Genomic DNA, 16284 nt, shown 5'->3' on the forward strand with positions numbered 1-16284 from the left:
ATTATACGCTGAAATGTTTATTATTATTCAAATTTAAATACAATAATTTGAATTTGACTTATTATTCCTGAAAAAGATTAAAAACAACTGTTTTTGCTAGGTGTACTCCTTGTTATTTTCAAACTTATCATATCTATCATCAAAACTAAACGTCTGATAAAAATAAATTAAAAAGCATTGTCATCGTCATCTTCAATCATCATACCAACCCATTACCGGCCCCCACTTGAGGAGGGAGGGAGGCCGGCACGGGTCTCTTCCCACAATGGGAAGGGGTAAAGGTACACGTAGTCCACCAAGCTGGCCCAGTACGGACTGGTAGACTCCACACATCTTTGAGAACATTATGGAAAACTCTCAGGCATGCAGGTTTCCTCACAATGTTGAAGCAAGTGATTTTTTAATCGCTTAAAACGCACATAACTAAGAAAAGTTAGAGGTGCGTGCTGGGATTCGAACTCGCCCCCCCGATAATGAAGTCGAAGTCCTACCCACTGGTCTATCACTGCCCCATTAATGGTTTTTACTACTGTATAATTATCCTTCATAATTAAACTATATAATTTTTTTTTGTACGTAATAATGATCACTCTAATCATGTACTACATATTTTTTATGTATCACCAATTTTCTAAGCCCACGCGAAGTATCTAATGAATTTTAGAGGCAAAACTTTGTTACTTTGGGTTACATTATTACATTTTTTTTAAGGATCTCCAACTTTTAAAGGTTAATTATAGTCTGTGTTACTTCGAGATAATTTAGCTTTATTTTGATGAAGAAATGGTTACAATCGGTCCAGTACTTTCGGAGCTTGTTCGGTACAAAAAAACAAGCGAACAACAAAAACATCCCTCTTTATAATATTAGTATAGATTGACGGACCAAGCAGATGGTCCACATGATGCTAAGCGAAAACCATCGCGTGTACCTACACAGAGCAACATTTCATAGACAAGGAATATGACCTGCAAGTGTCGCTCTGTATCCATCGACCTCGCATCCCGCCGAAACAAATGAATGCTACTTGGTGGCAAAAATAATCATGACAGTGATACTTCTACGGGCGAGTTCTGTACTACTTAAAACTCGAGCTGACTTTCACTTGTCATTTTCAGCGTACTGGGGGCGCGATGGAGCTGGTGGTGGCGCGGCGGCCCAGGCGCAAGCGCAGGCGCAGGCCCAGGCAGCGCTGTTCGGCTTTGGTTCTCGCTACCCACCGCCCACCACGCTCGGCGTGGCAGCCAACCAGGCCGCCTCGCTTGGACTCCACCCCGCTGCCAGTGAGTACCCTCTACTTTTAACTACAAGTTAGCCCTTGACAGCATTCTCACCTGCACGGCGGCAGGGGACATTTTTCTTCACGGCGAAAAAAATGTGTCGTTCTTTTATCTATTTTCCAAATGATTTTTTATAGTTTTTAACAATTATTCATTGTAGAGTCAACATCTCCAGAGGATGCTCCGGTTTCGGAGCGAGACTTACATTGCCGAAGATCTGTTTGGTGTGGAGTATAAAGATTAAAGAAATTGTAAATAACAAAATACAGATTCTCCTGCTTAATTGCTTAATGCCAATATTTAGAAACGGCATGTAGTTGTCACCACCACGGCCACTAGCCAAGGCAAGTCAAAAGCCTTCCACTAGACCAGTCCAGCGACAATTCAGAATTCATCAATTACTTCGGCGGCTGATAAGTCGGCGGTCTCGGGTTTGTAGGCGCCAGAAAAATTTATAATTTCTGAATTCGGCTATAATGAAACAATAGTGATTTTCTTATTCCTAATGATTGATATACTAAATGATTGTAACTAACCCACAGGCGCGGCATGGTGGTCGATGGCATCCCACCTTGCCGCTCAGGACTACCTCGCGAGGCTGCAGGCATCAGGGCTCAACTTCCCTCACCTCGGAGACCCTTATGCCGCCCTTTCGGCACTGTCGGGTTCCAGCATGAAGCAACCTTCCAAACCTGTTAAGCAGTCCAGTAGAAATGATAGGTAAACGGAATCTATATGAATAATAAAGCTTTCTTGTTCTATTGAATCTTCCATTAATGTCTGGAATTACGAATTGATTTAAAAATCTTGTTTGCATTTGATAGCCCTATCGAACATTTTAAAACTTGAGGACGGTTGTTGGCTAATTGAAATCGCGCTACGACGGAGTTGACGTGTGACTTTGCGACTTGGGGTATATATAATATGTAGAGTAGTGGATGAAAATATGGGTGGGGAGATTTTTTTTATCAGAAATCTTAAGCGGACGAAATTGCGTCGAACCGCTATTTCGTTACAAGAGATGTTGATGATGCTGAACACTCTTGTAAGATCTTGACTGTGTAGAACGAGTGATAGAAGAGAGTAGCTCGCTGACCCCTACTGAAGAATCGTGGTGCTTCCGATTTGTCCACCCTCCAATCTCTATGAGAGTGAATCATTAATTGACTGGGGGTGATCATGGTACACTAACACAATAAAACTTAAGTATATCGGAAGTAAAATTTATATATACCCACTTCTCTTAAATGTTGCATGTAAATTGACTTATAACCTTACTTAAAATAAGATATTCTGTTACTCTTATTGTATTTTGGTATATTAAGATTACATATTTTTGTAAATAAATAAATAAATATATTACGACAATACACACATCGCCATCTAGCTCCAAAGTAAGCGTAGCTTGTGTTATGGGTACTAAGATGACATATATATTTTAATGAATACTTATTAATATATATACATACTTATAATATACCTCTAAACAACCATAAACTGAAAAACATTCATATTATCATTCAAACATTTTCCAGTTGTGGGAAACGAACTCACGGCTTTGGACTCAGAAAGCAGTCGCTGCCCACTTCGCCAATCGACCGTAGTTTTATCTGTGGCTAATAAAAATAAATGCAGCAAGCAAATTTCGTGCATCGATCAGTCCTTAAGTGAAAGGTGTTACCCCGGCGCTTCCACAACTTGAGCATTTAACTCAAACTTAGTTCTTAGCTGATCACGTATATTGAATGCCTATACCGTTAGTTTCGAGTTTCAAATCAATGGAGCTTATCTTCATTGGTTTAATACTCATATTTGTCCAAAATTATTCAGTCAGTAAGTTTTACAGAGAGGTAAAATCTGTAATATACAATTTGCGACTTTAAAGCTATTGTTGGTTCAATGTTCCGATACCTGAAAGAGGTACGCACTTTAGCGTGCATGTATATCTTAAACTAAAGGTACTGATGGATCTTCTTATTCAGCAGGTCGAATCGTAGCAGTAACTCAAGCGTGTCCGCGAAGGAGAAGAGCCCGTCCACCAGTACGTCCAGTTCACAACCCAACATGGCTGATTGGGGTAAATAAATAACTTACCCTATGTCCCTTTAATGTTTGGAAAATGTAAACAGTCAGGAAAACGAAATCCATTTACTGATTAGTAAGCGGTTTGCTTGTGTGAGTGTTACACTAAAGAGTGTGGTGCTCTAAGAGTGTGGTAGGGATCCACAGGATTTTTGTATGACCCCACCACACTGTTAGACCAGAATAGCGGTTTGTTAAAACGTTCTCAATACCTTTTGCTTTGAACAAAACCGAAAAGACGATACTGTTATTATTTGGAAATTGCTTTCAAGCCTTTTGATCTCAGGCCAAATTGATAAACCTCAAATCCAATGAATAATCATCTTTAAAAATGGAACACTCGAGCGAAATTCTTTTCTGGGCAACGCTTTATTTTGACCTAGAACTTATGGTCATTATTATATAAAATTCTTTGTATTGTAATAATGATGTATAAATATATGCAGTTTTAGACACTAGAGATTTACTACTTAGATTAGACTTAGATTTAGACTTAGATTTTCGTTATATGACAATGACAATGTGACAATTACAATGCTATCTTATTGGCTGTCATAAATCACCAGACCAGAGTAAGGAAAATTGGTGTCTGTGATCCCCATACCTTGGAGAGCACCTTAACGTTCCGTCGGTCTGGTTATCATGTGATATAATCTTTAAAACGGCAACAGCATCGTAGAAGCGCGGTGTGACAGTTTAGATTTATTTGTCGGACAAAAATAAATTGAGAATTATATTAGTTAAGACAATAATAATAACATTACCATATAGATTATTAGGTGATTTTTTACACAAGTATTGTTACAGGGCAATGTTCTTAGATGTTTTTTAAGGTTATCAATCATCAGAGGAAACTGCTAAAGTATGTTGTTGCAGTATGTATTATTAATTTGTAATATTACTTTTCACAGGGTCCACATATGGTTTCCCGAAAACGTCTTCTCCATCAACAATGCCCTCACAATCTCTCTCCAGTTTGGCTTCCCTGAACAACCTTGCTCAGCAACCACTACACTCCAAGCCCAGCAAGCAACCGCAACCTCCTCCACCTAGTAAGTGTAAGGCTTCGGCCGCGCCTAGTTACAATTATTCTGCGTAAGATCTAAATTGTTTGGGTATAACCAATATAGACCTCTCTGCCTGAAACCTATGAAAGATCTGTGAAAATATAAACAATACCAGGCAATCAGAATCTTACAAAGTTCATTACCCAATATGTTAAAATGTACTTTCAATTATTATTACATTTTTTCATATTAGTAAACAAACATTTTAAACTCGGCCTGATAACTTTGAGAAGATTTCGTTTTGGATAACTATATGCCTGGAAACCTAACAGACAAATCTTGGAAAGATTAACAATACCAGGCAAGCAGAAGCTTTCAAGAGTAAATACCTGATGTTGATTTAGCTGCTCAATCGAAAGTAACCTTTAATATATTTTGTCCACCCCATGCCATGGTCTGGACCATTACAAGAAAGAGTAGTTCCAAAACTGAATATAAGGATTTTGTAAAAGGAATCATGTAACTACCAGCACTCTTCTTACTCTTTGCTAAAATTAAGCTTTGTATTTGAAACTATTAGGGGTAGGAGAGATTAAGGATGGATAGAGAGCAAAAGATATTGAAGGGTCGAATTGCATACTACGCGATATTTTACTCTCTTCCTAAGTAACAAAAAGATTGTTTAAATTAAAATATAAATAAGAAAAATTGTCTATAGATAGATTGCTATATTTACAACCTTGTTACTTTCAGGGCAATGCTTTAAATTATAAATGTCTGTTACAGGAAAGAGTTCATCTTCGTCAAAGGAGAAAGAGCGCGATGTATCGCGGGGCGATCTAATGTTACATGCAGCACATTCAGCGTATCACGCCGCTTTGGCTGCAGCAAAGGGAAAGGTGAATAGATTTTTGGCTATATTAATATTATATAGAGGAAAGATTTGACATTTTGTATGTTTGTATATAATGGATGATATCAAAAACTAATCAATCTATTTTGACAACACTTGTACTGTTCCCTAAGTTGCAGTAAATGTAACCCATTAAATAAAAGTTCTAAAACTGAAACCCAACTAAGAACTGGAATGCTGAAAATAAATATGTCCCCATAAGAAGTATAAAATACCGAGTTATGTGGTAGATATAGAATATTTAGCCAAAATCAAGTCAAAATGAAACTTCTCCTTTCTTGAAATTGGTTTCAAAATAATTAACAATAATTATGTCAGTAATGTAAAGTGAAAACAATATAAACTTACCTTTTTTTCCAGAACATGTCATCCCTATACCCATTTGGAGTGGGTGGTTCAGAGAAAGACAGGCGCAGTGGAATAGATGCACTAACAGGGTTGCCGCATACTATACTAAGGTATATTATTCTCACACTAAAATAAGACCAATGAGACAAGATAAACAATGTGAACACTTTAGTAAGTCCATAATATACCATGAACAATTAGTTTAATTTGCAAATAAATACAATTTGACTTGTAGCAAATCAAATTTATTGTTCATTGCACACATTGTTTGTTATTTTATGAGACAGAAAGGGATGGGGATAATAAGTTTCCAGTCTGCGAGTTTACAATATTTATCTGGTTTGGTTGACTCTACTGTATTAGGTAAGCTTTTCTTTATTCCCAGTATCATCATTCACCTATTAACATACTACTGCACAGGCTTCCTCTGTCATAGTATGCAAGCAGGTTGCTACAATGCGGTTTGGTGGATTTGGGACTAGGGTAGGCAGGGGGGTGGATCCTAACGACTATGTCACGCCGGGCTTTTTTAAAACTGAACTGACAAATCTGACAAATCTTTGATCCAACCTGGGATTCGAATCCGGGTACCGCGGCATTAAGGTTATATTTAATTTATATATTCATTTCTTTTGTTAGTGCTGCATTGGAAGGAGGGTGAGTTTTCAAAGCTATTTTTTTAAATTGCCCATGACGCACATTAAATTCGTGCCAATTATCTCTGGATTCTACTCAATTCTGATCACACTTTGCCTGGTATGGTCTTATTTACTTAGAAACACAAATTAAGATAAAAAGTAGTAGTAGTACTACTATTTTTGTGTGATTCAATTTAAGGATTATGTTAAACTGATGTACCTACCACCATTGTAATGTGATAATGTTATTGTTTTTCAGTGATCCGTCGTCAGTGTTGGGAGGGGTGAGACTGCCTCCCGACACCGAGATCATCAAGTATACTTCCTCATTAGCAGGGCCTAAGGTGAGGTTATATTATTTTACATATTGATCGTTACACTTCCCCCTTAACTCGCTCGCCTCGACTCGCGCGGAATTGCCTTTCGTGTAATGATCATTACACAATACATATAAGTTTTACTCTTGGGAGTGAAACTTATATGTACTGTCACAACTTAAAACAATTAATGAAAATCGGTTTTTAAAATTCTTAAAATAACCAAACAGTTTTTTTTGCTTTTATTAAGATAATAGTTTTTAATGATAAAAATTAAATAAAACTTTAATCATCATCACAATGTCCCACAATAAGGAGTTATTTCTCTGGTCTGTGGGTCCTTCTGATGGATAGGTTCGGCCGTGATTAAGCTACTCATCTCAGGCCTGGGAACGAAATTATGGGTTCTGAATTTTCTGAACTCTGTGTAGGAGTAATGATTCGATTCTACAAAACGGTATTTTCCAACACCTGATTTAGCGTTCCGGTACGATTCCGTTTAGAAAGCACTGCACTTACCAGCAGATGAGATTGCAATCAAGGGCTGACTACTACAAGTGGAGTAGAAATATTTTGGAAAGTATTCTCTTCTACCTTTCTGTCAAACATACATATGTAAGATCGGGCGGATTTTGACTTGATCCGTCCGACATCGTGTGGGCAATTTTCAGGTATCGTGCAATAAGAACACCTTTAGATTTGACTCGCTTTATTCTTACACTGAATTTAACTAACATCGTAATAGCAAACTTTAAAATAATAACCAATAAGATGACGAAGAGACGATGCAGGATTTTTGTAGCGCCATCTAGTTCTGTAATGTGGAGATCGCTACAAAAACTTTTCGCTACGCTGTCTCATGGGGTGGTGGAAAGTTTCATTTTAAATAAATAAAATATTGGTTATTCGGCACAAATAATACCACCAACAAGGTACAAGTTAGACACAATCTATGGCGAAAAGAACGCCAAAAAAAATGTTTTCCTAATTAATAAACTTCGTTACAGTCTGCACCCGGTACCACGAATCGCGGACGCAAAAAGACGATATCATTAGATCCCCCACACGTGTCGGTGCATCCGCCCGCCCCCACGAAACGGCAGAAAGTGGTGAGTAGATTTTAATATATTTTTATTAGATTTTATTAAATTATATATATCTATTTGATTAAAGCCATTGTGTTGAAGTTTGCAGCTATTGTGCTAGAAACTTGGTAGAATAAAATCAGTGGTACACAATTTTTCAAAAACGCCTAATATTAGCGCCTTTTAAAGGTTCCGTACCGAAAGGGTAAAACGGGACCCTAAAACTATGACTCCACTGTCCATCTGTCTGTCTGTCACCAGGCTGTATCTTACGCACCGTGATAGACGATTGAAATTTTCACAAATAATGTATTTCTGTTGTACTAAAAAACCAAAATAGATATTTATGGGGGCTTCAACACAACAGACATGACCTTTTTGCTGTTTTTTAGATAATGGTTCTGAACCCTTTGTGCTCGAGTCCTACTCGTACGTGTCCGATATTTTAACAATACGCAATAGTTTTTCGTTTCTGGTAAATGAAATAAATACAGAATTAAAACTAAAAATAAATCTACAATATATAAATAAATTAAAACTAAATTTAAAATCCAGCCTCTTAAGACACACCTGTATAACGTATGCATTCGGGGCAGCGCCAAACCGGTCGCTCGTATCTACTGAGCGACGCGATGGCTCGCAGTACAGAATTACCTACACTGGATTTATTAGTGTACTACCTGCTGTATACTGTATTGCTATTTAATGGTTAATATATGATAAACTTATAAGATTTTAGAGGAATGTGCAGCGTCCAAATAAACTCATGTGAGTTTCAGGATGCGAAGATTAATAATTTTAGTAGTTTGTGTAATAAAAAAATAAATAAATAAATAAAATAAATAAGATTCATTTAAAATTAACGTAGTGGTGATTCGTAAACGAAATTATTTTTACAGGATGAATACGGAAACTCCCGATCATCTGTGGAGGTGATCCGATTGCCCAACAAGCCGGATCGGGGAGGCGCGAACTCCATTTCCGGTACACCCCCTCCTAACATCTCGGATTACACGGGTAACTATATCTTCTTCGCACCACTAATGTAATAAAACCGAAAGCGTATGTGTTTAGTTCCAAAAGAATTGCGCTTTGTATCCTGTTGTAACTGTGTATTTTTCCGGGATGTAACGTGACTTATGTCATTTTCCGGCCCGTAAACTATATCAATGCAAGAAATCTCAATCCGTTGCAGCGTGATTAAGAACAAACCAACTTTCGCATTTAAAGTATTAATAATCTTCTCATCGGAATCGTTGTGGCCTGCTTCTCTTCGGAAACGTTTTTACTGTGGAGTTTCCAGGTGGCATAAACTAGAAAATGCTACCATACGAGTTCTATAAAAATTAGGCTAGGCAGTTCTTTTATGCAAGTATGAAGTGTACACTACTGATTTCTTGATATAAATCACTTGCTTATCGGTGTTCTCCACGATATAATTGGGAGAGTGTGCTCCGAAAATATTCGATTTATGTCTACGAGACAAATAAAGTTTGGGGATCTCTGAACTACCCAATGCTCGACATGTTTTGTTTACTATAGACGTCTGTTATTTACAGGTATATCTCGAGAGCTCTTACAGACGATCGCCAGTCAAAGTGGAGTTAGTTTAGCGGCGCTGGAACGTCAGTTGGCAGGCTCTACGGCGGCGGCGGGTAAATTATGATAATAGCATTTTATTCACCACAATTATTGTCAGACATGGAACAAAAGAAAAAGAACATACAGTGAAAAATATAAAAAAAAGAACAAAAAAAAATTAAAATAACCAAACATAAAAGAAAACGATGCGACCACCTTGGGACCACCGCTTGGGAGGGTCCATCCGATCTTCGGCTTTATGATTTGATACGTATAATATGTATTGATATTCTAATTGTTACAGACTCTGGTTTAAACCTGAGCACGAAGTCCAACAATAGTTCGGAAGATACGCCCATGGATCTTGGCTTAAAGGACGATGACGCACCTCTAAACCTGTCCTTGAAACCTACACCACGTGAGTCTACATTTTCTTTGTAGCTGATAACGCCCTACTAACTAATGTTACTAACAGACTCGGAATGCTGGGATTCTGAGATGAGCTCCTGAGTTCGATTCTCAGGTCCCAAGAATTAATTACACGACTTTTTAACTCCGCCCGACGGGAAAGAATGGGTGCGGTGTTGAGGAGTGCGAGTCGACTTTTACTTTCGCGTCGTTACTCTCAATGAGTATGCAAAGAAAAATGTTAACTATATACTCATTACACATATAATTTAATAAGTCTCTTGTATTTTGTTACAGCGAGTGCGCAAGCATCGGACGCGCTGTCGCGCCTGACATCGCTAAGCAGTTCCCTGAGCGCATCCAATGATAGGATATGTAAGTATTTTTCTGTGATGCTCTGCATTACATGACATTAGTAAATGCCAGCTGACCTTTACCTTTTGTTTTCATAATCCTAGGGGTGCTTGGCATAGATAAGGTCTTTAGAATAGAATAGAATAGAAAAACTTTATTGCAACACAACACAACACAATAGGAAAAATACAAGGAAAACAGTAATAGTACTTAGTGCTAGGGTGCAAAGGCCTTATCACTAAAAGTGATCTTTTAAAGGCAACCTGAGCGTACGAAGCCGATAAAAAAGTGGAAAGTCTATAAATGTATAATAGTTTAAGCTTCAAGTCTTTGTATAATACTTTAAGTTTTTATTATTCCTGTCCTTAACTTTTTGATTTTTTGCAGCTCGACGCAAACCGGGCGCAAAGCCTCGTCGTGTAGCCCCAGAAATAAATACCCATGTGGCGGATTCACCGCGACCCAAGTCTAGTGGCAGCGAGGATAGTGAATGTGAGTAGCGCCATTATGTCTTCAGCCTATTAACATCCCAGTGCCAGGCAGACTCTCGGTAAGTGGGAAATTATTACTTCTCCAAGCTCATCTATGTTGCTTCTATGAAATCCGGTATACATTTTGACGTTTATATCGCGCTTAAGATAGTGGCTTAATAAAACCATCCATCGAAGGCAAAATTTATTATATCAAAAAGTTTGCCTTATTTTGTTCCAAAGATGGAAATGTGACATGAATTACTATGGTTTTAGTCAAACTATAGTGATCCAAGTCTGCATAGCCACTGTCCTACTGAATCGGACTTGACGGATACGTTCTTAACAGCAGTTTCCACCTGGCCCTCGAGAGAAGGCAGACCTCGAAACCTTGGACGCGGGGTCAGTAAACCCAAGAAGAACACCGTAGCGTCATTGCTAGCGCAGAGCAGAGCCCTAGGACTTCGACCCGCGCTCGCGCAACAGCTCCTAGCTGAAACTGACCTGGTAAGTGTAAATTCAATCGTCGTAATTGCTTAATTTATAACTAAGATACTTAGGTACCAACCTGCACTAGGCCAGCGTGGTGGACTACTGCTTTAACCCCTTACTACTCCGTGGGAGGAGTCCCGTGCCCTGTAGGTAATATATGATGATAACTTAGATTGTCTACATTGTAAGACAAGTGAGAAAAAAAAACAAACATAGTCAACCCACCCCGATTTCGAGCCCTAATAAAGTTCTGAAATACACTTTACCTAAAAATAAATAAATATCTTAGGCATCGCAAAGTCGATAGCGTCTTCGTTGTGGAAGGAAAACTGACACTGATTCCAGAGGAGCAATATACCTTTAAAAATGACCCCTCAAATCTAAATCTATAATCATAATTGTTTTAATGTAAGTTTTTTTCTAACAGGACAAATTACGTGCGCTTCTTGGCGAGACCGTGAGTACGGACTCTGAATGTCCTTCAGACAGCAACCCCTCAGATTCAGATGCAAGCGATGGTGGAAGGCGACAAAACGACTCGCAGTTACGATTGCCACTTGCGCTTGGTAAGTATATAACAAACAAAAACATATTAGTATGGTGTCCTAGTACATTGACACAAAGGTAAGAGTTTAGGTTATGTTATGCTGAGGACTTTGCAAGGAAATTCTATTTCTTACTTACAATAACTGAAATCGTAACGACGCGACGTAAGTCCACTAATAAAAATTAAAATACACCCAAAAATTTCGGACACAGAGATTTCAAGTCGTGCTAGGTGTGAAAAGAAGAATATTCAATACATCTATTTTGCCGTTTTTATTTTTGGGGTATCTAAATCCCTTTTTACACTCAAGATTCTCATGTTAAACGATATCTTATTGTAAAACCATAAAAAATGTTTTATGGTTAAATTACTCACGATTCTCTTAAGAAAACATCATGGCTACAGAATGAGAATGTTCTTCCCATTCCGAAGTTACTTCTTTATACATACTATTTCCTATATATTTATTTGATACTCATGTTAATATGTAGATCTTTATTAAAGGCTAAAATTCGGTATATTTCTTTGGTGCAGGTTGGAAACGGGTGACAGTGATCAAAGGGCTATCACGAAATTGCAACATTAAAGGCGACGTGTCCTACACACCCCCAGAACCTCATGGAAGCTTACAGATCAAATCTGCGCATGAATTGCATACAGTGAGTTTAATACTATGTCTATTAGCTAATGAAGATATCCAAATTCATAGGGGAAGTAGTAAACAAACTTAGGATTCAACACCTTCCAACAAAAAACAGCCCTATTTTTAGTTATTGAAAATACCCAGGAGAAAAACTAAACCAATTTATATGGGATTTCTATCTGGAAACTGTGACAAAGAAACGAAGTAGTACCGGTTTTTTGTATGCAAATCTAACTATGCAATCTACTTTATAGTTGACATCCCATTATATTCGAAAATATCTGAAATGACACTCCAGCTTTGCGTAAATCCCTCCAGCAATAAATAAATACCTTGAAATCAAGAGTGAATAGAATTCTTCTTAACCAGTGCGTCTGGAGGGCAGCGGCTAGGAGTGCATTATATTATAATTAGTTATTTACGAAAAATATATATTTTTTCAGTTCCTAGAAGCAAATCCCAGTCCACCCTTGTGTCGGGACAACTTCAGTTTAAGCGCCCGCACTGTCCTGGGGGAATACATACAACCGTCTCCGGACAATACAGAGCCGCTTGTGTTCAATGAAGCTGAAATTACTAAACGGTAAGTGAAGCATCACGGAATCGAACTATCTGCTTTTATGTTTTTACCTATATGTCATCAAAATTAACGGACATGACAAATAAATTGTTTGTACTTGAAAAACAGATTCTGAATGTTTTGACGAAAAAAATTACAATTAATTGCTATAGGACTAATAAAAAGCGCATACGATAATATTGGTTTTGATGGTAACTATGGCTTAGTTGACAAAGCAATCAGGCTACGATTTTCTGCGGTTTTTAATCCTGCCGTTTCCGGAATTTTACATTAATTTTAAATTTTTGTCCTAAAAGTTTTAGTTTTGGATAAACGTTTATTAAGTTTGTCACTGTAATACTTTGCCTTGTATATTTAACTAGCCTGTGCCCGCGGTTTCGCTCACGTTAAACTAGTTTTTCATACAATTTTTAAACACCTGGCTCCCTAAGAGGTGAATGGATATCCTTTCTTAGAGGACGCTTACGTTAAAATAGTTAGCTGTATGCCAAATTTGAGCCCAATCCGTTAATTGGTTGGAGCTGGTCGCTGGTATATCAGTCAGTAAAACACCATTACCTTATATTATGTACATATTAGGTTGATAAGTGGTTACACAAGCCGAAGCACAGCTGTTAGTAAATACTAATTTAATGATGCATTTAGGCTAGATGAAGCTAGAACGGTCGCCGCTCTTAGTGGTCGGCCTACCCCGCCGCCTTACGAACGTCGCATGGAGCTGGCGAGAAGGCAGCAAGCCGCCAGAGAAGCCAGAAAAGATGCAGGGGTCCGGGGGAGAGATCAGGTAAGTTTTTTTAATAGTTATACTTGATAGACCAACAGATGGCCCGCTCGTAATTGAAAATCCATCGCCTATAAACAGAGCCTACAAGGAAGACCCCCCTACAAAGTGCCGCCTTGTGTTCGAAAACCTGAGGGCTCGGTGTTATAAGATTCGGGTGACTGTTAAAAATATAGACTTGCGTGCGGGCTGCCTAAGGGAATTGGGTACTATACCGTTACATAGTCTTCCTCGAATTCCTTGGTTCGAATTAGATCAATTAACGTGCGCCGCAAACTATGAGCTATCTTAATCATATACCTTATGATGAAGATAGCTCATAGTTTGCGGCGCACGTTCCATGGAATAAACTTCAGAATAAGTCTGATTACCCCACATTGTCCTTGCGGACGGAACGACAAGGTCTGTTACTGTGGTGCTCCGTACAAAATAATTTAAAAAGTGGAATAAAGTGAATCTTGTGCTAAATAGTCAACATAAAATCACAATTACAAGTAAAACCCAAAATAATAGTACATAATTACTCTTTAAAGTGCCATAATTTGTTAAATAACAACGAAACATTCATAAAAACTTTCCGTTGCTTACATTAATTACATATTAAAAATCAAGTGCAAGGTAGGCGACTAAAGTGACTCAGTACCGAAAACTCATTAGTCACGAACGCGCTCCATTCAATAATAATATACAGGCAAAATAGAACCAAAAAATATTGATATTAAATTAAATTAAATATTGATAGCTATATGCTCGAAACTCACCTGGATCAAAACAAGCAAAACTACTTTCTCCTGTAAAGTCAAGAAGAAAGAATAATTGATCAGAACACTAACAGAACATCATGGATCCACAATCAATGAATGTTACTTTGCGTAAGAAGCCAATTTCGAGATCTTACTCTAACTTGTCTGATATCCTAACAAATGACACATACTTGAACTCTACTATGATGAGTTCCTCCTTGAAAAGTCTTCCGAATATAACCGCAGGGGACAACTCGTTTATACTAGATTTAAAAAAACAATTGTATCAGTTAACGAACCAGTTGGACAGCGCGCATGAAGAAATAGAGAAATTGAGTCTAGAAAATATCACATTGAAGAAAACGTTGGAAAACTACGATAAAAAAATTCATCTATTTAAAAAAATTGGAATAACAGACAATCTAATTACTAATATTACCTCACCGGCAGTACGGAGAATTCACAAAATAATGTCATCTCATCAAAAAACCCCTATTACAGAAAACAGTGACATATGTAGTACTCCAAAGAAAGACTCTATATTATTTGATTTAGCAGGAACGTCCGGAAAGCAAATCATACCGACAAGTAAACATAAAGTATGCTTAACTCCCACAGACAAAAAGAAATCCACAACATTTCACTCGAGTCAAATAAATAAAATGAATAGTCCTACCGATACAGATCCAAATATCGGCCGACCAAAAAAAACCTCAGCATGTCAAAAAATTGATATGAAGAAAAAACGCAAAATTTTAATAATAGGTGATCAGCAGGCATGTGGTTTATCACTTGCTCTCTTAGATTCTAGAGCTAGTACGTGGAACAATGTTTATGACATCTTTGGAATAGTCAAACCAAATGCACGATCCTGTGACATTCTTTCCGAATGTAAAAAGTCTGCACTACTTGATAAAAATGATAAGCTAGTAATTTTGGTTGGTGCAAATGATACAAATCCATTCGAAGTAATTGATGCCCTATCTTTGAAATTAGAAAAGACATGTAACACTAACGTAATCATATTGCCCGTTGTCAATAATCAGTTTCTTAATATAAGCTCTCTGAATAATTTTATTGCGTCTACCGCTAAGCTATATAAACACGCCAAATATTTGAAACTCGATAAAGATAAACTAAAGCATAACCGAGACTTGAAAACACTATACTCGGAAATAATAAATTTTTCAATTGATTTTGACGACTATAAATCCAAGTATCTAATTGACAAAAGTTCTACAAAAAAAATCTATTTAAATAATACTTCTAACAATCGAATTTCCTCACCACCGGTAAAAAAAGGTACAATTCCCTTCTACTTCAGTAAAAAAGAAGTTCTAAAGGAGTTAATACCCAACGTATCTAGTCCAACCCCTTCAAAAGGTACTATACCTTTTTATTTTCCAAAAATAATCAATCGCCCGAAAGTTTCTAGACCAAATAAGCTTTTTCGTGACTGCAAAACCAGCAACGCATAAAGGTATAACAATCTTACATCAAAATATAGCATCAGTCTTAAAAAAAACCGACTCGATTGAAATTGCACTTAATGAACTGCGATATAAAAGCATACACATTGACATAATTTGCCTTAGTGAAACTTTCTTGAAAAAGGGAACCGAGCGTAATATCAAAATTAATAATTTCTCGATAGCATCGTCGTATTCGAGGGAAAATGAAAAAAGAGGCGGAACTTGTATACTAATAAATAATTTATCAAACCTAGAATTCAAAAAGATTAATTCTATAAACAAATTAGCAAAAAAATATGAATTTGAATGTTGTGCCATTGAGCTTCCCAAATGTAACCTAATAATTTGTTGTATCTACAGAGTACCAAAGGATGAAAACATTCAAATGTTTTTTAATAAACTTAACGTAACACTAGATATTTTGACGCGCAATTCCAAATACAAAGTGGTAATTTGCGGGGACTGGAACATAAATATATTATTAAAAGGTAATAAATTTACACAAGAACTCAAAGGCATTTTAAGTAATTATAATATGTTAAT

At 37.2% G+C, this 16284-nt stretch overlaps 1 protein-coding gene across 14 annotated transcripts in view; it reads left to right on the plus strand.

Annotated features, from left to right (window-relative positions):
- Nucleotides 1-16284, plus strand: part of LOC120625137 (bromodomain adjacent to zinc finger domain protein 2B-like) — a 112792-nt gene that overhangs the window by 56294 nt on the left and 40214 nt on the right. For 7 of the 14 annotated variants that reach the window (XM_039892084.1, XM_039892082.1, XM_039892091.1 and 4 more), the window contains exons 4-22: nt 1119-1283; nt 1823-2000; nt 3263-3357; nt 4274-4414; nt 5156-5268; nt 5643-5740; nt 6270-6287; nt 6528-6612; nt 7593-7694; nt 8570-8687; nt 9230-9325; nt 9556-9669; nt 9957-10034; nt 10401-10505; nt 10833-10990; nt 11403-11541; nt 12057-12181; nt 12609-12748; nt 13391-13529. In XM_039892084.1, the coding sequence (XP_039748018.1) occupies nt 1119-1283; nt 1823-2000; nt 3263-3357; nt 4274-4414; nt 5156-5268; nt 5643-5740; nt 6270-6287; nt 6528-6612; nt 7593-7694; nt 8570-8687; nt 9230-9325; nt 9556-9669; nt 9957-10034; nt 10401-10505; nt 10833-10990; nt 11403-11541; nt 12057-12181; nt 12609-12748; nt 13391-13529 (2207 nt within the window). The remainder of the gene's footprint in view (nt 1-1118; nt 1284-1822; nt 2001-3262; nt 3358-4273; nt 4415-5155; nt 5269-5642; nt 5741-6269; nt 6288-6527; nt 6613-7592; nt 7695-8569; nt 8688-9229; nt 9326-9555; nt 9670-9956; nt 10035-10400; nt 10506-10832; nt 10991-11402; nt 11542-12056; nt 12182-12608; nt 12749-13390; nt 13530-16284) is intronic. The other 7 variants (XM_039892088.1, XM_039892090.1, XM_039892095.1 and 4 more) reach the window with 5 other exon arrangements.

This window comes from Pararge aegeria, chromosome 7 (genome assembly GCF_905163445.1).
Source record: "Pararge aegeria chromosome 7, ilParAegt1.1, whole genome shotgun sequence".
Classification (NCBI taxonomy): domain Eukaryota; kingdom Metazoa; phylum Arthropoda; class Insecta; order Lepidoptera; family Nymphalidae; genus Pararge; species Pararge aegeria.